The following is a 23785-nucleotide window of genomic DNA, read 5'->3' as shown; positions in this document are numbered from 1 at the left end:
TCCGACGAGGAAGGTATGTTCGCGACGGCAAAGAACCTTCTTGGTTCGTCACAACTGCTGCATTTCCCGTAGTCCTCGACCATAGTCTCCGTGTTTACGGATGCGAGTGACCTTGGATGGGGTCTCGTTGTGACACAGGTGGACACTTGGGACTCTGACCTGCCGGCACACGAACAGCACCACCAGTTGCTGGTATGTAAGAGTGGAATATTCGATACGACCGAACGCCGGTGGAGCGTTATTGAGAAGGAAGCCTACCCTATCATTTGGGCTGCACGCAACCTCGGCCATCTTCTCATCCGCCCGACTGGATTTCGACTCTTTTGCGACCACAAAAACTTGTTGTACGTGCTCTCACCGACGCACGAAGTCAAACGTCACATCCGGGGGAAGCTTCAGCGGTGGGCTTTGTCTCTCACCGACCTGCCGTACTGTATTGAGCATATCGATGGCGAAGCTAGCGTCTGGGCAGACCTTTTGTCTCGCTGGGGTTCCTCGTCTTCAGGAGAGGTGGGGCTACACGTGAAGTGCAAGTTCATGACTCGTAACCAACAACGCATTGAAGATGCAACCAACAACCAGCTTGACGAGCTTAGACCGCGGCAAGGTGATTTTGTTTTTCCTACTCTGGACGCGTTGAAGCAACTGCAGCAGAGAAACAAGCGAAGTGCACCAGAAGTCGTAGACGTTGACGACGATGGTATAATGTCTGTTGAGGGCAGATTCTGGATCCCAGACTCGGCTAAAGAACTACGGCAACGCATCCTAATCGTAGCTCACTGTGGAAGCCAAGGCCACCGTGGCCTGGACGCCTTGCTGACAACCATCAAGAGCATTTTCTTGATCGGTAGTTTGGAGCAGTACTGCCGACAGTTTCTAAAGCGTTGCCGACTGTACAAACACGTGAAGGGTGGCAACGTGATACCACGACCATGGGGGCCAACATACAATGCAACCAAGCGGAATGAGATGTTGCATTGGGATTTTCTGTATCTTGGCGACAGTGTGGGCAAATGCAGATATCTACTTGTCCTGAAGGATGGACTTACACATTTCTGCGTGCTCGTAGCCTGTGACTCACCAACAAGTGCAGTAGCTACTAGTGGATTGGTGGATTGGGCAAAGCGTTTCGGCCCAGCACATATTCTAATTTCGGATCAAGGAAGTCACTTCAAGAACGAAGTTGTACGAATGTTGTGCAGACAACTTGGCATTGAACGAGATCTCGTTTTAGCATATGCACCATGGATCAACGGCACTATTGAGCGCCTGAATCGCGATATTCTCCAGGTCCTACGAGTTTTACTGATGGAGATGAAGTTGGACATACATGAGTGGGAGTACCTTGTGCCAACAGTACAAGGAATCCTCAACCACACTCCTGTAGCATCACTAGGCAATAGATCGCCCGGTGAACCCTTCACTGCATTGCCTCGGTTCTCGCCTTTTGAGGCAGTGCTAGTTGAGCGCAATGGCAAGATTGTTGTAATTACAGAGCCCGCGGATATTCCTACGGATATGGTGGAGAAAATGCAGCTCAGCCTCCAGGAGATGCACAGGGAGGTAGAAGACATTCGCGAGCGTCGCCGCCTGCAGAATATGAATCGCTCTAATGGAGTGCCGTGCAACTTCACTACCGGCGATTTTGTGTTGTGGTCTCGAATTGACTCTCGACTTTCAGTCAACAAGCTGTTGGCTCGCTGGGTGAGCCCATTTGAAGCTGTGGAGGAGCACCCACACTCATACATGATCCGCCACTTGTTAAATAACCAGCGCTATATGGTGCATGGATCCCGCTTGAAGTTCTACCGCGACGGCAATCTTGGAATCAGTGAAGAACTACTTGCACACGTCGGAAACCAAGGAATGGTTCTTGGCGTCAAAAAGATTGAGAAGCATCGCAAATTCCAGCAATCCTGGCAGCTACTCGTATCCTGGGTTGGCTTACAGGACGGGGAGGACTCTTGGGAGCCGTTGCAGTCACTAGTTGGCGATTTACCGGGCCGTGTGGCCGCATACGTCGCTGAAACTGGTGACAATGAGCTTGCACAAGCTGTTTCTTCAATTCAGCAAAGATCCAGCATTTAAGGATGCGTGTGGGGCGAGATATGGGGCAACTGCAACGTGTTGAAGTGCAACTTGACCGGTAACAGTGGTCCCGTCTCATGGGTGGACTGTCTATTTTGGATACGTGACTGATTTCTATCAGATGGTGACTGAATTGTATCCATATGGATTTCGATCGTGCGGCGAAATTTCCTTTATTCATTTCTACATATTTCAGCTGCGGTGGCATGGTGTTCTTGGAGGGCAGTGTAGGTATTTGCGTGGCATGCAGACTATCGGGAATCAAGAACACCATCTCGAAGGACATCATGCCTATTAAGTTGCAGCTACTACATTACTGGTGCTCGACGCTCAAGGCTGTTTCATAACGGTGGGCTACAATACGAGTAGGTAGTCTACTGAACACAGCGATAGGAGTCTAGCCAAAGGAAGCTCACTTCTAAACTTGCAAGCAATAGCACACTAGCATTCCCAGCAAAGCGGAAACTACCACACATGTCCACACAGTTTCATCTCAGTGCCTAGCATTTCATAAGAAGCCCTAGCGTTAGTACACAATAATAGCCTAGTTTTTGCGATTTTGTGTCGCTACCTGGAGTAAACCACCGCAGATCGTACTCGACGACGTCATTAGCAGTCTGGGAAGTACGTGCGCGAGGAGCAGCATAAGCAGTCTCACTCAAGTTGTTCTCCATCGCCACACGCTGCATCCATTTTGAAGCCCCTTCCTTGTGGTACACTGCGGAAGTGAGCAACACCACAGCTGCCGGGTTGTCCTGAAAAGGCTCGCTGGAAAACGCGTCCACCTAAGAAAAACAATACAAGGCACTCAGTATTACCATAAAACATATCATTCACCAATGTATCTAACCTGAATCAGTGGCGGTAGTCTCGCTTTCGCACAGTCCTGCGACACGGATCTTGGCCGTGCACAACCGGCGACAATCGCGTCACGGAGAATCCGTAGTTCACATAGAAGCCAACTAATGTAGCCTTTGAGATGAGCATGATGCGCTTCACGTGAGGCTGCGTGGCGAGTCCCCGACGTCTAAAGGTCAGGTCCACCACCACCGAGTGGATAAAAAGCAGCGATCCGTGTGGGTCGTGTCACTCATGGATTCGTCATCTAGCTGATCTTTGGCTGTCAAAGTACCGTTGAGGAAGCCCAACAGGGTTTCGTATTCTTGTCGAGGTAGGATATGTCCGGTCACTTCAAGCCCCATACAAATATCAAAGAAAAGGTCGGATGTCTCACAATAATGTGCAGATTTCCGGTCACTGTATTATCTTACGAAAAATAAGATGGTATCACAAACGTTAAGATCACAAATAGGCATTGATTTTGGGCGTTGGCGCCCAAAGAAAGGAAGTATGCGCCCTTTACATTGCTAATTGAGGCACTATTAAGATCACTAGATACTCGTTGGGGCCAACATTTGTAATTATTAAAAGAATAGTGGCTTGCAAGTGATAGGCGGAATAACCAATAAACTACGGTAAAGCATAAAAAGCACTGGTGAATGTCGTTCCAAGCCGCCTGGGTCAACATTCACGCTATCTGGTTTTAGGTGGATGTTGCTCCAATATACGATACCACCGATGGTGGGTGGTACATGTACAGTACATGAAGGCTACATGATTTAAAGAAAGGAATAGATAAATACTAATAGGATTCCTATCGAGACCGTCTCGCGTCAAGACAGCAAGGTCGGACGACAACGCACGCTCGACCGCGGCTTCTTCATTTTGGCTAAACTGTATCCTCATACACATCAACCTTAGGACGTAACGCGTAAGTAAGCCCTCCCCCCTCCCTCTCACACACACACTCTCACACACACACACACACACACACACACACACACACACACACACACACACACACACACACACACACACACACACACACACACACATCACACACATCACACACATCAGAGGAAGAAAACAAATTACCACGTCGGGTATTTCAAAGGGAGGACTGACAGTAGAGAAAATGATTCTTGCTCCGCTTCGTCATCCGACTCGCAGGATTCCTCAGCGTTCATCTTTCTATGTCGCCGTCACTCGAGTGATAACGTTATCGCAGTTGTATCTCATGGCCCCCCTTACGAAAGGGTTTTTGGAGTATTTACCTCCTAGTCGTGATGCGCTGGCAGAAACCCAAAGACTTCATGCAATTGAGGATCGAACAGATTAAGAAACCATAATGCTGTGAAAAATTGTTACAGGTCTTCTTTAAAATGCAGTACTTACTTAAGTTAGGGTACCAACTTGTTTGCAAGTTCTCGAAGTTTGGGGATAGCCACTCAAATGAATGACTCTCATTCTCGCTCGGTTTGTTGATGTCTTCTTCTAGACTGGAAGTCTTAGTTAAATCGCAATTCTTCTCCTTTTTTTTTCTTCTAAAAAGTCCTTCATTCCGCACTAGTTATTACTTTTTGAAAATACCGTAATATCCAGAGCTTCACCGGGCTTAGCACGGCATTAGTCTCTCAGAGCCAATTAGCACGTGAAAATGCTTCAGATACATGTAGAAGAAAATAATCGGGTATTTTTCTCGAAAAAAAATGATTAGAATGGGATCAAAACTGAGTCCGGTATGTCCGATCACAATTTGTCCCTTAATATTAAGTTGGCTTGACCGGAAATGTGCACTGACCGGAAACATGGTTCAGACGTATAGGCTAATTGACTAAAAATCGACTGATCTTACAATTTATTCAGTTAGAATGAAGATCTTAGACTTCAAAGTTCGGTTGGTCGGACGGACTGGCAGCTCCTAAAATATGGGACAGCATCCTGTTTTAGTGGTTTTCTTCATTTAAGACATATATTCTCTTTGTAACAGGGTACGTAGCCGCAAGTGTACCCCTGGTTACATGAAGTGTGACACATCAGCACTTCGGGATACCAGGTTCATGGTACCAGGGCCGTCAGCATTGGCAGATGACATAGCTTTACTAAGGATAAGTTATATTTTGTTTATTTAACTCACGCTTAGCCTACCTATAAATATATTCAGCTTACAACTTACCTTAAAGTGGTCACTTCGACAAAAGGAACCTGTGAACTACTGTTCACTGTTCACTGAGCGTTTGTATACTCTCGGAAGCCGACTTCCTCTAGTGCAAGGTGCTTTATGACCCCGTCTCAGCCACAGTGTTATTCTTAGTCTGGTTTGATGCATTGTAACATGAAGTTCACAGGGAATGCATGTCGGATAAGGGACATCAGACAAGATGGATGAGGGCAAGAGGCCCTAAGCTTTCGACACAAGTAGATCAAGTTCTCTATGCAGGTAGCGCACTGCTGTGACGTTATAGTAATATTACAGCTACTTATGATCTCAGCTCCGTTCTTATTATTTAAATAAAACAGGGTGGATCCGGGTGCCCGAAACTTCCTATCGGGTAGTACCCGAGTTGTCCAAGGATGGCCGATTCGGTCTGGCGGGTACTCCGAAATCTGCCACTTGCAAGTCACTGGTAATGTAAATATATGTTGCTTTTCTCCAAAATAAGGCCTCTTGACAACTATCTCGATGCCAGCGCCATCGTCAGAGCTGCACACTTAGTGGTCATTACAGAGTGAGTATGATAGTTTTGAGCATGGTGCGTAAACCCTACACTGTTAGGACTCCCAGATCAAAATAGGTAATAAATACCAGTGAGAAGACAGCCAGAAACCACGTCAAATTATGCATGAGAAAAATTGCCGCTGGTTTCACAGTATGGTAAAGTATGGATCAATATTATGGTACATCCCGCGATATGAATTTCCCTGGATAAAATAAAAGCGGTATCCTTACCTGTTTGTCTGCATCATGCATTTAACTCGCTATCTCCGGCTCAATGGGTGCAAAATCGGGCTTCCTGTGCGCCATTTAAGAAAATTTAAAACCGCAGTAGAGGAAGTGGAAGGTATAAACGCTCCTGCTTGTAGTTGCAATTTGCTTATCGAAGTGTTCGTGCTAACATTAGCTAAGGATTGAGAGCACTACTGAATTTGAGAGCAAGGCATGTTCTAATGAGGGTCATATATCATTAATAGACATCATCATCATTCTGCATTGCATCCCACTACTCGTTGTCGTGACGCAATATGTTAATCAGAGTACATGTACTGCTGTAATCAATTCTCATGTCTCTGTTTAGCGCGATTTTTATAGAGCACTAGCAGCAGCAACATTTCTCACGAGGAGATGCCTACCGAGAGCCCAAGAGCAACCGCCAGATCGAAGGTGGATGAATAGGTGGGCCGATACAATCGCAAAAAAAAAAAGCTGATCATCGAGGGCTGGGCTGAAAACGTGATTTCCATCGAGGCATGACCCTCCGCCAAATAAAGTGGACAATGGTGTGGATACATCCACCGGCATCCGATTCAGTGAGTAAGGCCGGTATCAAAGCGCTCTATTAATCGGCAAACGTTTTACGACGGTTTAGCTGTGTATCCTGACGTGCGTGACCACATAAAGGGCAGCTAAAAACATGTTTTACCGAAAGAAATGAACTTACCAGTTTTTAGAAATGCTGAGTTTCTATCCAATTTGAGAATACGCTGTGTGGCTCAGCAAAAGCGAAAAAAGGGGGAATCGAAGATCCCCTGGTGTCATCTCTCATGAAGCCGCAACGTCCTGATGAAAGTCCTGGAGTCTGAGGAGTCGGTAAGTGCACTAAAGCTGCGTATGGAGAATGAGCTAGCTCATCGATAGCGTCTGTCCATTCATTGTGTGTCGCGACCAGACGACGACACGTGCACGCAACTCAGTGGAGCGTGACATGAAAAAAATCGCTCAAGAGGAATGAAAGCGCGGCGCGGGAGACAAAGGTGATGCAGGAGAAGACAGTGATGTAGCAGCTCGACCGTTTGAAGTCACGGCGGTAGGTAAGATACCAACCGCACAAATAAAGGACAAAATTTCGTCATCGAAGCCAGATCCTGCGCAGAAGCGGAGGTCAACGGAGAAGATGCTGGCGGGTCATGGATACACGAAGCAAGTGGCAATCGAGCATAGTGATAAGCGCTTGGCGTTTACCATCGCCCAGATCTGCATGCCGTTTGGCGAAAGCCTATCGTGGCCGTGCATTATTCGGAAGAAGACGACGCATACGAGCCGGCCAGCTACGACGAGGAGGGTAATGACGTTGAGAACAATGTGTCAATTCACTTGAGCAGGAAGAGGCGCCAGCAGCACTTACGGAGCTCTCAGATGCTGACAAGGTGAGTAAGCAGGTAAAGATCGATATCATCCCGGATACTGGTGCGTCCGGTACAATACAACCCGCGTTTGTACCGAGCGAGGAAACGCCAGAACGGATGATACCGGAGCAACTAAAACAAATCTCCCAGAACGGGAATTCGATCCGACTCGCCCCTTGGTGATGCTGGAGCAGTGACAGTGCTGGAAACCTCTGGAGGCCAAGTTGTCGATGATGAAGGTCATTTATGAAGTAATTTTGCCGTGTTTTCGAAACTTGGAGCGTTACTTTTACGTCTTATCGGATCACACCCGTTCTACGTGATAAATACAATCCACGTGAGCACCATAGAGTTCATGACTTAGGAACAAGTAGATGCAAGAGCGCGGGGCTCCTGAGAATGACCCATTACTATTGCCAGTGCATTTCCCGTACTACTCGTTTTAGTTACTGGGTACACACGAGATTGAGCACCCCAAGAAGAGAAAGGGGAACCGGCAGAAAAACCTTATTCGCAACTAAGGATACCCCACCAAGGTGAAAACTTATTCGAAATGTGACGTTCATCAGGATTGGAAGGTTTATGTTTCATAGCAAGGATCAATCGCACATGCATTTGTGAAGTAAAGAGCTGTTTTGGTATTAATGTGAGGATTGTCGTATTTCGGGCCCTGATACTTTCCACGAGGTCACACGAGGCATTCGGTAGGGCCGTCCGCGAAGGAAAAATGCAGCATCTCCGAGAGGTAACAGATACTATTATGCGTTTCCTTCTTGTGTTGGGAACGAGAGCTTAATTTCAATCGTCTTTCTTGAAGGGAAAGGCATGGATCTTCGCGATGTTCAAAACCTTCTGGCTTCTTTAAAGCGTGAGAAAAGAGGGAGGCAATTCCGACGAAGTTCGCACGGTAGCGTTGCTGTCTGAGTTTCGCAAGCCGGCCAGGAATTTAGCGGCCATGTAAGTAAACAACTCGCCAGCTTTAGCGGACACGGAATGCTTTCAAACGCTTAATCAGAAGTGGTTATTTAAAGCTTTAGCTTGTGAATACAACGCACGGTACTAACACAAGTTCTTTAATATTGTAGTCGACGATGTCTTCGGGAAGGTAAACCGTTTTTCCATTTGTTGTGTAGGTTCGAAAATATTACCGGATGAAAAATATGTTGTACGTTTTGCATCAGTACCGGAATCTAACAAACCCAATTTTGGTGGGGTTTTGGAATTACTCAAAGGGTCAATATATCCGTCACAGAAGAATATTCGTGTGACGGTGGCCCACAATAATTTCAAGGAGAAAACATTCTCGCCGAAGCCTTCCCTGCAGCCAGGCAGATCATTTGCCAATTCTATGTTATCGACTATCTGATAATCCAGGTCAGGCGTTTGATTTTAATCCTTGCCAAGCTCTTTGGACCGAATGTATTGTAACCTATAGGTTGGAGCCAGACGCAGCCGGAGAGCTGATGTCAAGAAGAAAATAATTAGTGCGTTGCCATTAATGATGAAAGCTAAAACTGCAAGGATGCACAATACGTATCGAGATGACATGATGCGCTATGCCTACAACAAGAAAGACCCATTTCTCCAGTACTTTGAATCTAATTGAGAGACATGCAAAGAGGAGTGGTTCGCGTACCTCCGTTATAATGTGCCCTTCCTGAACAATCACACCAATAACCGGATTGAAAGTGGCTTGGGGGAAATCAAACATGTGATGACAGGAAGGACCTTATTGACGATCTCACCAGTACGCTGGATGTGCTACAAGAGAGGTATGAGGAGCGGTACATGAAGGGATTTCGTTGATTGAGAGGTCGTCAGGTTCTAATTGCTCATTAAGCAGCTGACCACGGCTGCTGGCCCTCTAAAGTCGAGCGAGCGCGCTGTCGCAACTCATGCGGGATCCATACTAGTACGCATACATCCCCGACACTCCATATGAAGTCGGATCGACGTAAAGTAGCAAAGAACTTAAATAGTGGCCCATTGCTCCATGAATCCGATAGCTGTACACACCATTTGGCCTGCCACACTTGCGGCCTGTGTCACGTCTCAAAATCTGCCGTTACAATCGGACACCCCTACGCACGCAAAAGCGAATACCTGGTTGTACGCGTGAATGCTGTCGCGGAGGTGGATATCTTCATACAGCCGGAGTAGTGCGCGTGGGGCCGAATTTAGCGGCGGTAGCTTAACCTTGCGTTGAAAACAGCAAGCGTTTAGCGACTCCCCTGGCCACTTCCACGCATTACATTCAGGGCAATCCGTTGTTGGAGGCAACAGCTACCGACCATTGACAATGATGGGCCCGGTAACCATCGCCACGTCAAAACCTTCATGATTTGGAAGGGCGTCTCCACGGCGGGAACGGCGACGGCTGGTGCGTAAAACCTCCGGATTGTCTTGATGCTCTTCTTCAGCTCGTTGCACTCCCGTCTCCGCATCCTGCTGTCAATCGCTCTCCTGTAAGATGCCAAGAGCCTCTCGGGTAAGCACATCTCTATGCCTTGTATGGAACTCTCCGTTTGAAGCGTGTGTTGCCTCCCTCTCCTCTTCGTTTTGATGCAACCGGACGTCTGCCCGTGCTAAAGCAATTTGTTGGCGGGATCGTTCCTGCTCCGCAGGCGTACGGGGACGCTGGCTTTGCTCTTAGACCACTCGATACCTGTTGCGCTCATCGCAAAACCGCTCTTCTCGAAGTTGTACTCTGCGAGCTCGTATCCTTTGGGCACCTCTGTGTATGACACAAGTGCGCTGTGAGGAGCGCATCCTCGCACGCCGATCTCTAGCTCGCTGTGTCTCTACCGATCTGGTTGATGATGCATGAACCAATGAGTCGCCAAATGCTGCGCTTTCATGTTGAACATGCATCCTCACTATATATATATATATATATATCGTTCTGTCCAGTATGTAATCACAGAGGACAGGGCATTAGTCATAATACCAGTGCCACACTAACGCTCTAATACACAAATAATGCAAGACGACGTATCCGATAGCACCAAACGATCTGCTAAGAATCACGTTCCGACAGCACGCAGCGAATTGTTTTTGGCAAACACAGGTCGTAGACAGAAACAACAGTTTCGAACAGCAGCCGAGTGTCTCCTTAGTTTTTTTCAGGTCCGTTAACCTTTTCGCTTTCGCTTCATTGCTGCTCCCTCAATTCCACTGTTACCGCCACTGAAGCATCCCTGAATTGTTGGTAAGGCTCCATACCTGTGAAGTCAGAGCTTCAGGCTCGTAGTGCTGAAGCGCGAATCGGTACCACATATTTGTACTTTTTTTCTTTTATAGGTCGCTTCTTTAGCCAACGGTGGTCTACCGCTCGCGCTCAATATTACTGGGCCGTTTTGGTCCATACAAATAATATTTTTGGTTGTGATGGGGTACTGAGACATGCTATGTTGTGCGCATGTTAGCGGTTTGGTCAAAAACATCATAGATGCCGCAGGGGGCTAAATTAGCCTCCATTTGTCTTACAAAATATCCTGTACTCTGTATTGTCCGCATATTAATCCCAAATACGCGGCGTCGTCAAGCTAGTCTCTGCTTTTCGCGACGGCGATTGATCAGTCCTCTTTGGATTGAAAAACATGCGCTAAGCGGCTCCAATTTTAGTCGCTAAGGTTGACCGTCGCGGCCTCAAAAGGTAAGCCATTAGCCCTCATCTGACTGTCCGCATACGCTTCGCCACGGGATCGGGAGCTCCAGGAGATGTTTCCACACTAGCTCTGCCACAACCTGCGCTTCAGCACCGCGGCACCGAGGCGCCTAGTTTTGCCCCCGGCATATTAGGAAGTCTCATACGAACCTGGGGTACTAGGATGGGTACACACGGCGAGAAATCCGGTTTGTCGGGTAGTCTATCCTTGCCTCGGACCAGCTGTCCCGGCCCTTGGGGTGGGTGCTGGCTGTAGCCTTTCAAATCACGGGATTTGGGTACAAAAGCTACAGTATTCAAACTAAAAAAATGACCAAAGTACCCGGAGTGGATGGCGATTTGCAAAATGGGTAATGCTGTAGAGTCGGGGCAAACTGCCTGGCGTATATGCTCTCGGGAGGGTCTCGCCTATTGGCCGTGTCGTGGCGCCCACCCGAGCCCCGCAAATGACCTGTCAGGGTTCCTTCGCAGACACCAGCTCACCCATATTTTGTACCTCAAACCTTGGCTGCCCTGAAGGTACCAGCTATCCTAAGGGCGAAACTTCCGAAACCGTAAAATTTAAAAATACATGCATTGGATACTTACAAACCGCTACCTACGTTCACTGCAACTCCCGCTCGGCGCTCGATTCGCACTCGCACGCGCCATTCGTTAGTTGTATGTCGCCGCCGCGTAATGAAAGAAGCGCAAATATATAAGCCAATCAGCGGGCGGTAGTAGTACTCAGCAGTATTTATCCTCAAATTTGATAAGTCAGTGACCGGAGCCGCCTTCGTTTCGCTCGGTAGCATTTTGTCCATTGAGAAGTGTGTATTTGTGATACGGACGGAGTCACCGAGAGCCAGACATGTTGGTAAAATAGTGTTTTAGATATGCATAACACTTTTGATACTACACTGTATTATTAGTAGCATTACGCAAATTAACACGCTATCTCGAGCTCGAGGAGAGGTGCCTGTGGGCACTGCCCTTCGAAAAGATATCCGCTACTCATCCAGTTAAAGTGCACTGGAAGCACAGCTGTTACGTATCTCCTTCAGTGGATATTGCCGCGGGAGTTATGATGTCTGGTCATATTTGTCCAATGGACGACGGACAAATATTTTTTAGGTAGCCCTTCCTAACCCTATTGTAATAAACGTTATGTTATTTTCCATTATTAGCCTCACTTCTCAGCCTACGCGTAGCCCTAATCGCAATTAAAATTTATTTGTAGTATAAGGATAGACTGAAGTGTTGTTATTTAATTAAAGGGTCTGGATAAAGGCATCAAACAGGGCTAGGGTGAAAATGTAGGGGTCATACAACATATCTCAGCTCATCCGAAACGGGGTTTAATGAATTCGTGCTCTAAAGTGTAAGTGATTCAGAGGTTGGCGTGGGCATGATCTAACTGGCTATATTCAGAGCCGTGTTGGTGCTGCATCGATCATTCAGGGAGCTACTTTGGTGATAATGTTGTTGCCGCTCCTGCTGGCTTTAACCCCTCCTCCACCCCCCCCCTCCTTCCGGCCCGGCACGTTTTGGCTCCCGCTGTTAAGCGAAACCCTAGTTACATTATCGTGTCCCCGCACTATAGATTTGCAATACAAACTAAAAGATGTTTACTAGCACGACTATTAAGCTAAACCTACCCCATTGTAGAACAGACCTATAATCATGTATTGAAGTACATAAGATACGTTAGTTTTGGCTTCGTACATGATACTAGCCTTTACCATGTATTGGTTGCGTAGAAACAGAGCGCTCAAGTGCTATGGACGCGTACACCAGTACAAAGGCTTTGATTTATTTTTCAAAAATATAAAAGTATAGCCAGCTATAAAGTGACAATACTTAGATCAAGGCATTATTGCGCGAAGTAGCAGCTGTTATTACGACATCACCGCTCGCGACGTGACTTGCTGGGCCGGCTGAGTGGGCCCAGCGCTGTCAGTGCTGACCCCTTTCTGCGGCTGAGCTCGAATGCGTCACTTGCCGCCAGCAGGGTGCCGTTCCTCCAGCACTCACGCGAGATATCGATGCAGGGGCGTGACGTTCCGCCGTATTTGTGTTTAACCTTGTTGCACAAGAAGACCCTGGGCGACTTGCCTTTCCGGCACCTTGTCAGCACGCAAGTAGAGCAGTAGATAGCCGTATCGCCGCCACTAATTTTTTCCTTCAAGATCAAGTATACTTTGCAAGCTCGTTGGCGTTGCTTTGTACTGCCGTCCGTATTTCTTTTCTGCATTTCCTCGGTAAGAACATGAGTACATGCCATAGCTTCCGTAGTGGCCTTTCGCTTGATTGGAGTCCCCGGAGGCCTTGGGTGCGACGCACAGTACCCCAGTCGGATTCATCGAGCTGGCACAGCTCGGGATGCAACTGTTTCAAAAACCGATGTGCAAGGCCTTGGGTTTACGCACAGCTTTGCGTGCTTGATGGAACACGTGATAGCGAGATCCACGAAGCCAAGAAATAAGCTTCTACAATACGTTTTGTAGCGCACAGCTAACGGGAGAGGGTACGTAATACAACATGTCCAATACCCGATATTAGTTAATGCTAGCATGCCTTATACACGATAATAAAAGTAGCGTTTGTAGTCGCAGCTGGCCGTGAACGTCGACGCCGTCCATGAACATTTATATAGCTCTTCAGTACTCGCGGGCATGCCACTTTGGTCTGCTCGCCCGACGAACAACTCGGTCCTGCTCAACGCTCACTCCAGTGCACACCATTTGCACCGCTCTGTTTTCCCACCACTGCAGCATTTTGAGATCGGGTACCTGGTTGGACGCTGTGTATGTGAACGTCCCTCGGTCAATATGGGCTGGCCGCTGCTTCTTTTTCTTCATAAGGACGTCGTCGCATAATCCCAAGCGCTTTGTTACTAAAGTACCAATACTGTAGAACCCTTGTGATAGTAGACGCATGGCCAACGGCACGGACGTATAGCATCGATCCATAGCTACAATACGCATTTCTTGAAGGTTAGAATCACCGAAGACGTGCCTTAGGTTATGTGCTACGATTGTAGGCCCCGTTTTGGGATCCAGCGCTTCTTGTCCTTGAATAAAAGTGCTTTTGCACAGATAAGGTTCAAACCTGTGTCAAACATGATAATTATGAATGTAAGTTGTATCATACATGATGAGATAGCTTTGGAGCCAAAAAAATGCGAGCACACCCGAAGGTGTGCTCAACACTTACCGGATACAGTAGGCCGTGTGAGAGCAGTTCAGCAAAAACAGTTTGGTACCCCATTTATGAGAGTTATCCTTTATATAAATTCTCATCCGATTGAACGTTGACCGCGCCGGAAGCATGGCCTCGTTGAAAGCCACGATCGGAGGGGGTACGTATCCGGCTTGGAAACGTTCTTGCAAACGTTGGTTCTCGGGTCGGCGTTTGCACGCTCGGTCGGTAGTGGCACGTGGATCTGCGTTATCGCTATAGTGCAGGTTCCGTGAGCCGTGTGCGAACCGATCTCGCGACATGAATTTCCCGAAGCACCAGCGAGAAATTGCGCCTTGCCCTGCCACCTTACAGTGATGTTGCAATTGTTTTTGTTAGGAGAGATGGTTCGTGCAATCAATGGTCCTATGCATACGCATAAATTTCTCGCAGTAATGGCAGGTCGTTTCTTGAACTTGTTCTCTTTTGTATCCAATTTTTTTTTCTCTCTGGTAATTTGTTTTTGGAGCTGACCTTCCACACGTTAATTCAACTTCTCCACGAAGTAGCTATTACTGGCCAACGCGATATCGTCCCAACGTTGTGGTGTCATAGAGAAAACGAGCGCTCCAGACGGTGTCTCAGCAGCCGTCAACGCTTGCTTGGTGGGTCCAAAGGGCCCTTTGTACACTCGGGGGTAGTCCTCGTAGACCCCATCGGGATTTTGCGGCTCGTAAGGACCTTCCATGCATGGAAAGGAGTCACACGTAGTAGGCTCTGTCAAACCGCTGTCCCACAATTCCGAGATAATGTTATTGCCAATTGTATCCATGCTTGTCAATTGTATCCATGCTACACCTTCCCCCCCCCCACCGTAGCTAGGATATCCTCGTCGAATAGCATCTCCGGCTGGATCACTACGTCTTCGTCTTGACCCGCCAAATCAGTCGGGTCATCGAGCTCGCCACTCGTTATATCATCAAGCCCGTTGTTGTTCTCACCTTCGGAATCGAGGGTAACTAGCTCGACACACCCTTCGTCAACGTCGGTGATATTGATTTCTAGCAGAATAACATTGTGATATACATGATATACATAAGATGTATGTTTCGTACCATTCATATACACGATAATCCCAACCATGCTCATCTTTATACTTTCTCACTTCTCCATCATGGTTACACAGCCCAGACTGGTCCAGCGCGGACTCACCAGTACCATCGTCTTCTTCTTCCGAATCAACATCATTCAACATCATCAAACGCGGCTGTCAAATTACGTGTGATGGCTCCATTGGCACTATATAACACAAGCGCATAATACACAGTCAGCATAACACGGCCTTACCCCACACATTTGCCTTGAAAAATCACCATTCGAAGGCTGAGTGCCAGACATATTTAAAGGCTTGGGCACGCTCTCGGGCACACTAGCTGCGGTTCCGACACTCGCTGCAGCTGCCATCGCTACCCCCGGCAGCTTGAAAGGTCGCAAAATCACTCACGTCGGTATGGAATCGATGAGCTTTTGCCCCAGCGCCTGCATCCTCCGCTGCATTTGACGCACCCCCCCCCCCGCAGGCGCAGGTGCAGTCTCAACCGGTTCAATCCCAGAGGTCACAGGCCCGTCAACAGTCTCCGTCGCAGCTACGACCATGGGAGCTGCCGAGGTCTGATTGGCTGAGCCTGATTGGCATAGACATTTATATTAAATTATATTAGACATTAAGTTTTGATCAGGACAGGATTAGAAATACACGATAGGGAATTACCAAGTGTCTTCGTCGGGCGATCGCGCAGGACGTGGTACTCTCGACGCCGGTCGGTCCTTGCGCCTCTCCGGTTGGCGACGTAGCTTAGCTAGGAAAGAAACCTTGTGAGGAGGCAACAATAACACGTAGCACATCGCAATCGTACCGAGATCTTGACGATCAAGTTACCTCATAAGCTCCTCCTCGCCGACAAAGTAATCCTCGCCTCGCACGCCATTCCTCGTCTTGCCGGGATGGATGTAGATGTGGAGATTGGATAGTCGGTTTGGACGCTTGGATATCCAGCCAACCTTCTTCAGTTCAGCCCAACGGGCGCGGAAAGTTATTTTCACTGCTTCTGGCGAATCTTAAAATGAGGGAGAATCTGTGGAGTGAAATTTGCGCCTCCAATTGCTTATACGATCCGATCTATAACATACAGATAGTCGCTCAAATAATATATTAGGAAATTTCTATCTAGCCCTGTCTTTAATCCACGAAGTTGGTCTATGCACTGGAGTGGTACTCTTCCCATAGTTGACTTGAAATATATACATTTTCATAATGATTTTCAGTCTAATCGTTATCGTGCCCCACGGACAATAACGATCTCTGTATCATGTCTAATACAGGCATCCGGGCTGGGGCGCTGAGGATTTGCGCGATATGACATCCTTCTCCTGTATAGTTTTATACAGAGCGCAGTGGGTTATGAAACGTTCTTGGTTTCGGGCCTTTAAGTTGTTTGGTGCCCCAACATTTAAAGCTCTACGAGCTCCTGTTTGGTGTCTCTATCCTTGACTTTAATTAAACAAATCTGCTGTCTTCGGACACCACACGAATCTGTTCTGGTACTGATAGTCTACGTGCCCACAATAAAATAGATACATGTACCGACATTTTTTATGTCAGCTAATCGTAACTCCAAAACTATGCCGATCACTTTGTGGATTTCGAATCTCCCGCGCTTTCCCGACCAGACTGGCTCCCGCTACCAGCTTTCATTTTGAAAGCTGGCACCTGGGGGAGATCACAGACAGTGAGCGGCAGGCCGTCTGGGAGACCTTACTGCTTCGCAGCGTGGGAGGAGTGCTCAAACATGGAGAGATCGTTCGGGTTGCAGCGTACTTCCGTGTGGGCCGCCAAGTTGTCGAACGAATTTGGAGGCGTGGAATCAAGTCGATCGGAGATCGAGTAGCAGCCGTGGTCAAGTAAAGGAAGAGCGCATGTGGTAGGAAGAAGGTGGATCGAGCTGAGCTGTGCGAGAGAATCGATGCAGTTCCTGTCAATGAGCGCGAAAACCAGCGTCTGCTTCAGCGCGCGTCCAACATGAGCTACTACCTGGTTCAGCAGCTGATCAAGGAAGGCTACATACGGCGTGCGCTCGGACAGACCCGTCCACTATTTACACCCACGCACAAGTTGGCGCGGAGGACTTGTGCCGGAGGTACAAGGACAAGCAACGAGCTGACACTCTCCCTACGGCACTGCCTTGTAACGCTTTCTCACTCGCCAATGCTAACGCGTACCTGCTGCTTCTTGCAGCGAAAACCCCCCACCGCCTACCGCTGAAGTTCCAGAAGCCCCACTGAGCGCCCCTTCAGAATGTGGCGATGTAGTTGCCGTCTTAGATTCGTTTTTGTATCTGTAGTTGCACGGCGGAGCATGAACGCCTGTGCCTTGCTTAATTTCTCACTGTCAGCTCTCGGTCATAAAGCTAGCTAGCCAGCCTCTCACAAATTAATAAACGCTCAAATGAACGAGGTGGAGCGCTGCGTAAAAAACCAACAAATGGTTATCTATTTCCGAGCGGAGGTAGTAGTAAATATCAATTTAGTATTAGTTAATACGATATTACATTATCAAAGATTGCGTTATCGATTTTGATTTACCAATCATATGTCGATTAAGTTCGACTAGCGGAAGTAAAACTAATCAAAAGTGAGGGAAATGGAGCCCGGGACAATAGTGAGTGTCGGCAAGGTGTTTGGCACTGCTGATTGCATTAATCTTGTAACGGGGTACGTAGCCCCAAGTGTACCCCTAGTTGCATGAAATGTGACACGTCATATTTCGCGATTCCTGGTACATAATACCAGAGCCAACCATTGGCTGATGACATTGCTTTTATATAGGCGACTTATACTTTGTGTATTTGACTCAAGCGTAGGCTACCTATAAATATATCTAGTTTACAACATACCTTAATTGGTCACTTCGCTCGCTTAGGTAAATAGGACCTGTGAACTGCCGTTCGCGGAGAGTTTGTATAATCTCGGAAGCCAACTTCAAGCGCAAGGTGCTGTGTGACCCCTCCACACTTGGTAACACTTGTAGTCAATCCACGCCAACGCGGGTAGACTACCGGAACCTCTCCGATGTTCGTTGCCATTAATAGAAGCGACTTCTCCCATCTGAACGACTCACAGTTCGAGTCGATTCTGAAGATGGCTGGCATCTTCGGGATGGAGGCCCTGCAGAGCCTGGTGGCGTCAACACCAGCCGAGCAGCTCGAGTGCGTCAATGCGTTTGACGCCTACGAGCAGGGGCTCATCGCACATGTGTGGGAAACCCTGCAGGCTCCGCCGGCGGAGACAAACACGCCACACCCGAAGCCAATACGGCTGAACGTTAAGCTGTATGATGGGAAGGAAGATAAGATCCTTCACTTCTAGGTTCGAGAAGAAGAGCTCGCGATGGACGCGGCTCTGATCTCGATCGAGCAACTCCGTGATGCTTTTGCACTCTCCAACGTTAGCGGTCGTGCTACGAGCTGGGTATACACGCGGGAGGCAACATCCTCTGGATGTTTCTCATTCCGAGCTCAGCTGTGCAAACAGCTCCGAGCCGTGTTCCTCCCGGCGAACTACGAGTACCGGCAGCGTTCGCGCTTCCTCTCATGCAAGCAAGGAAGGCGTGAGCTGCACGAGTATGTCCAAGAGATGTGGTAGCTATTACGGCGTCCCTGGTGTCCCTAGTGGGCAACCCACTTAGCGAGCACATCAAGGTGACTGTGTTCATGGACGGCCTTTGAGTGGGGGTGGGCCGTCCTACTTCGTAAGAACTAAGGCTTCGTGAGAGGTGCGTGGGTGGCGCGTACCACGGGTATTTAGCCCCTGATAGTTTTTGTTCTCTAGAATCAGCAAAGAGCAGTGGCGGGCCGCTCGTAGTACACGGATGTGTACGGGGATACGATCACCCCTTTAGTGTCTTGATCGATTCTGGCGCGTCGAAGAATATCGCACGCCGCCAGTCGGTTGCTCGTAATAGCAACAAGCTGCCCGATGTTTTGGGCGAAAGCAAGGGCAACGGGACGGTGTCAGTGCGACTGGTCAGCGGGAAGGTCGTCACTGTCCCTAACGTCCAAATGGATCATCCCGTCAAGTTTGATTACCTCGACAGCCTCGAACGGTTTACTGTTCTCGACATGGATCCCTACAATATGATCCTGGGTATACCCCGGCTCGAGAAGCACGATCCCTGGATCGACTGACGAGTCAAGGCAATCCGCCATGCCAAGTCCGCCAGAACATTGGTGAGTCATGTTCCCACCTGTGTCAGGACCCGGGGTGCTCGCAAGGGCTGCCAGGGTACCAAAGCATCCAGCATATGCTTGGGAGTCGTCGACGTAAATGATGTCTCCGAGGACGCTTCGATGGTGGCGGCGCTAGGAGGCGCTGGCCAAGTGCGTTACTTAGGTTCACAAGTAGGTAACATAGTTCCGCAGACAGCTGCAGCTGTCACGAACGCTGGTGATAGCGTGTTCAACGTGGGTAACAGCGTTACACACACGGTCACCCTGACCATAGCTGAAGAGGAAGGTGCGAGATGCGTTTCCTGTGTGGGTAACATAGTACCACACGAGGCCTCGAGTGACTCGGATGTCGGCACCACGACATCCCCAGACGTGAGTAACGAAGTTCCACGTCACGGTCGCCGTCCACGCCGACGCCGCCGCCGCCGAGCGTCGGTTCTGAACCTCGTTCAAATTGACGTCGCTTCAAGCGACTCGGAGCCTAGAGCCCGGGCTCCTCCGACATGGCCGGTGGAAGAGTGTTATCAGTTTACCCGTCAAGGCATCTGGTGTCCATTTGGAACCTTTGCCAGAGGGTGCAGAGAACCTGAACCTTGAAGAAATGACGGTCGAGGCTTTCCTGGCCAACCTCAAGGCTGCGTAGGTTGCCGAGATGGTGCTCATAAGACCTGAGGTCACTCGAGAGGAGTTGGACTTCTCCTCTGTCTTGGACAATGACGTCCTGGAAGAACTGAACAAGCAGCGTCAGACGCGCTTGGGTTCTGAGAACCTAAAGAATCTTAAGAATCCGGTGTATCCTTTGGTGACGGAATATGTGGGCGTGGCGAACAAACACCCACCGACACAACTCCCACCAGATCGAGGCAAACGGCATGAGATCGATCTCGTGCCTCGAAGAAAGTACTGTGTCACGAGGCAATGGCCTCTTCCGCGCGAACAGTGCAAAGTAATTGATGCCTTCTTCTCCGCGAAAGCGAAGGCAGGCATGGTGCGGGAGTCGAAGTCCCCGCACTCGACGCCAACGCTCTGCGTTCGGAAGCCGAACGGGAAGTGGCGTCTAGCTCACGCTTAATCAAGCTGAACAATGCGACGGTGCCGGCCCAGACACCAAACTCACGAAAGGATGTGTTGTTGAACAACATGTCCGGAAGCGTACTGTGCAGTGCGCTAGATTTAGTAGACGGGTACTACCAGATCCTGATGCGCGAGAGCGACATCGCGCTCGACGGGATGAGCACTCCAAGCGACATGCTTTGTGAGTGGCTCGAAATACCGCAGGGCTTGTCTAACACCCCGGCGACATTCAACCGCCTCGCGACGCAACTGTTCAGGCCATTGAGCGCCTTCGTACAAACGTACTTCGACGACATCTGCGTCCATAGCCGTGTCGCGTTAGCCGAGACGGCCATGGAGGTGCATATGTCGCACCTCCGGCGAGCGTTGGACATGATGCGAGCGGACTAGCTCTACGCCAACATCGACAAGTGCGACTTCGCGTCACCAGAGATCAAGGTTCCCGGTTGCTGCGTCAGCAACGTAGGCGTTCGAGCTGACCCAGACAAGGGCCAGGCCATTACAGCATCGCCCAATCTCAGAAGGACCTACGAAAGTGGTTGACCTAGGCCAACTACCTTCACAAGTACAGCGAATGGTACGCGGGTGTCGCTAAGGCCTTGTTGTGCCTCCACTAGAAGGACGCCGACTGGCTGTGGGAGCAAGAGCACCCGGATGTCTTTGACTCTCTCGACGTCCAGACTACGAGTTGGCCAACATCACACGGGTGATAACGGATCTATATGATCGGATACGCGTGGCGTATCGGGACGATGACGACGTCGCACCTATCGTCAAGTTCCTTGCAGCAGGACCGAGCGCGAAGCTCGGCTGGCTGTCGTCGCGACAGAGCTCCCAGCTCCAGCGATATGAGTTGACGGATGGCCTCCTCTATTACCGGGTGAAGCCTAATGGACTTCCACGGGAGGCCGTACCCAACGACAAGGATCTGAAGTTTAACATCCTCGCGGTGGCGCACGACGCACCCTCCACCGGCCACTTGGGTCGCGAGAAGACCTTGTTGCCGGGCTTTTTGGTGGACCCACATGTACCAGTGGGTCGCATGATACGTGAAGACATGTGAAACATGTCAGCGGGTCAAACCCACAGGGCACGCTTCGGCTCCACTACAGAGCCTGCCTGTCCCGGCTGACTGTTGGAAGTCGATGAGTCTTGACTTCATCTTTGGGCTTCCCGCTGACGGACACGGCAACATTGGGATTTTGGTGCTCGTGTGTCGGCTGAGCAAGATGGTACATCTCGCCCCAGTATCCGTTACCGTCACAGGCAAGCAAACCATGAGGTTGTTCGTCGATGGCATGTTCTCTTATCACGGACTCCCGGAGACGATTATCTCGGACCGAGACCCAGCGTTCACGGCTGCGCTCTGGAAAACGCTGCTTCATTTACTAGAAACTCGTCTGTAGATGTCCACTGTGGACCATCCACGAACAGACGGCTAGACAGAGCGCGTCAATCGAGCACTCGAGGACACTCTGCGCAGTGTGTGCGCGGAATCACCACGTACGTGGTCGACGTAGCTTCCCGTAGTTGGGTTTGCGCTCAACCACACGGTGCACGCGTCCAAGGGGCTCCCGCCGTACTACGTGAACGCATTCCGTCACCCCAGAGTGCCTCTCACGCTTCGAGGAGCCACTTACGCCTCTATTCTAAGTGGGGGGGTCTCGGAAAGCTGTTTCCTCCCAGGTCTCATATGCGAGACCAGTTTCGCTGCGGAAACAAGTGGAAGGCTTTGTGTATACAAAGCTGAGCGTCATCAGCAGGGTCCGCGATGCCATAGCAGCGGCCCAGGACAGACAGAATGATTGCTCTGACAAACATGAAAGAGGAAACTTACGTGTATTTAAGGTGGGTAAGTTAGTGTTATTATATACGATGAACCTACCGCTGGACAATGTAAGCTCTGTCGGCAGCAACAAGCTGAAGCACCGCTTCATTGGACCATTCGCAGTCCTGGCCAGGCACGGTGCGTCGTACACCATGAACCTGCCCAAGTCAATGACGCTCTACGCTGGACGGCTTAAGCGGTACTATGATCCGCAGGGGGTTGCTGACTCGCAGAACTACCTTCGCCCAACTCCTCGAAGCGAGGGCCGGCAACAGACGTCGACGAGGGCGTCGGATCAGGCACCAAAGCCTCGGTCTGATTCGCAAGGCTGCGGTCAAGACCGTGCGCAGGAGGACCCCCGTATGAACGGACCCCGGAGCCATACGCCGAGTACGTCGAGTACGTCGGGTACGCACCATACGCGTACTGCTGGGAGTTCGTCGAACGCGGCTCAGGACGTGGCAGCAAAGCCTCGATACGTCGGATCATGCGGAAGGCCTCGTCAAGATCGGACGAAGGGGCCCGCCGGTCCCCGCAGATGCAGGCTCACGACCTCACGCTCCAACAGGCCCCGGCGGCCGGTAAGACGAGCGAGCACGCCCTGATTCCCGACCTGAGTGGCACCATCACCGCCAGTCCCAGGGCCAAGTGCAATCTCAAGCACGACGACGCGCTGACGAAGGCTGTAAGCGACATCTCCTCATGAAGTGGAAAGGCTATGGCCGCTCCGAGCACTCGAGGGAGCCGATTGAACGGCTCCTGATTGACCGCCCGAAGGCTGCGGCGGCAGCTTCTTAAGTATACTGGGGCTTCTTGCCCGAGTACGGACGTTGACGACACTCCGTACCCGCGCCCATCGTGAGCGCTAGAAGCCGTGCGCTTCAGAATGTCCCGTGGCAGCATGCGCTTGCTGACCAAGTAGATGAATCGGACACGAAGATCACGCTGGTCCAGGATGCGGGACAGCGGCTGATCTTCATGAATCTCCCGTAACTCCGAGGGTGAGTACTTGAGAGACTCCACCCAAGCGCAGAACATGTCCTCACATGAGTTCCAGTTGGGACAGTTCTCAAGAAGAGCCCAGAGGTAGCTCCAGAGAGGGTAGAGACCGCCCCGGTTCTCGAGCTTCTTACGACAAGTCGTGAAGTCATTTAGAGGGATTCGGCGCGGCGCGAGAAGCACGCACCGGGCCGCCTCCAAGTTGTCGACAAACAACTGCTCCTTCTGGACCCGGGTACGTTCGTAAGCGCCCTTAGAAGTGTGGCCACCAACAAGACCACGAGGAGCGACGAGAATCTCCAGGAAGAGGTCAGCCCCAGAGCTCTCCTCGGGAGACCAATACCCTCTTGTGTTGATGACAGCTCCCTGGCTAATGGATGCGACCGACGGGCCCCCACGCGTGCGTTGGGCAGCTCGGATGACCTCATGCTGTTGGTCGAGGTCTCCCGAGGTTCAGGAATAGCACCCTCTTCCTCTTCTTCCTCTTCTTCGTCCTCTTCA

General features: G+C 49.9%; 1 protein-coding gene across 1 annotated transcript; it reads left to right on the top strand.

Moving 5' to 3' along the window:
* Positions 1 to 4799: 4799 nt before the first annotated feature.
* On the top strand, positions 4800 to 8784 carry PITG_15431 (uncharacterized protein; the record flags this gene model as incomplete). Its single annotated transcript, XM_002898337.1, has 8 exons — positions 4800 to 4825; positions 5449 to 5560; positions 6250 to 6310; positions 6717 to 6736; positions 7249 to 7293; positions 7981 to 8017; positions 8358 to 8377; positions 8758 to 8784. The coding sequence occupies 8 exons, from the start codon at positions 4800 to 4802 to the stop codon at positions 8782 to 8784; spliced, it is 348 nt and encodes a 115-aa protein (XP_002898383.1).
* Between the last annotated feature and the right edge of the window lie 15001 nt (positions 8785 to 23785).

This window comes from Phytophthora infestans, genomic scaffold (assembly GCF_000142945.1).
Source record: "Phytophthora infestans T30-4 supercont1.37 genomic scaffold, whole genome shotgun sequence".
Lineage (NCBI taxonomy): Eukaryota > Oomycota > Peronosporomycetes > Peronosporales > Peronosporaceae > Phytophthora > Phytophthora infestans.
This window is presented reverse-complemented; position numbering and strand designations above follow the sequence as displayed.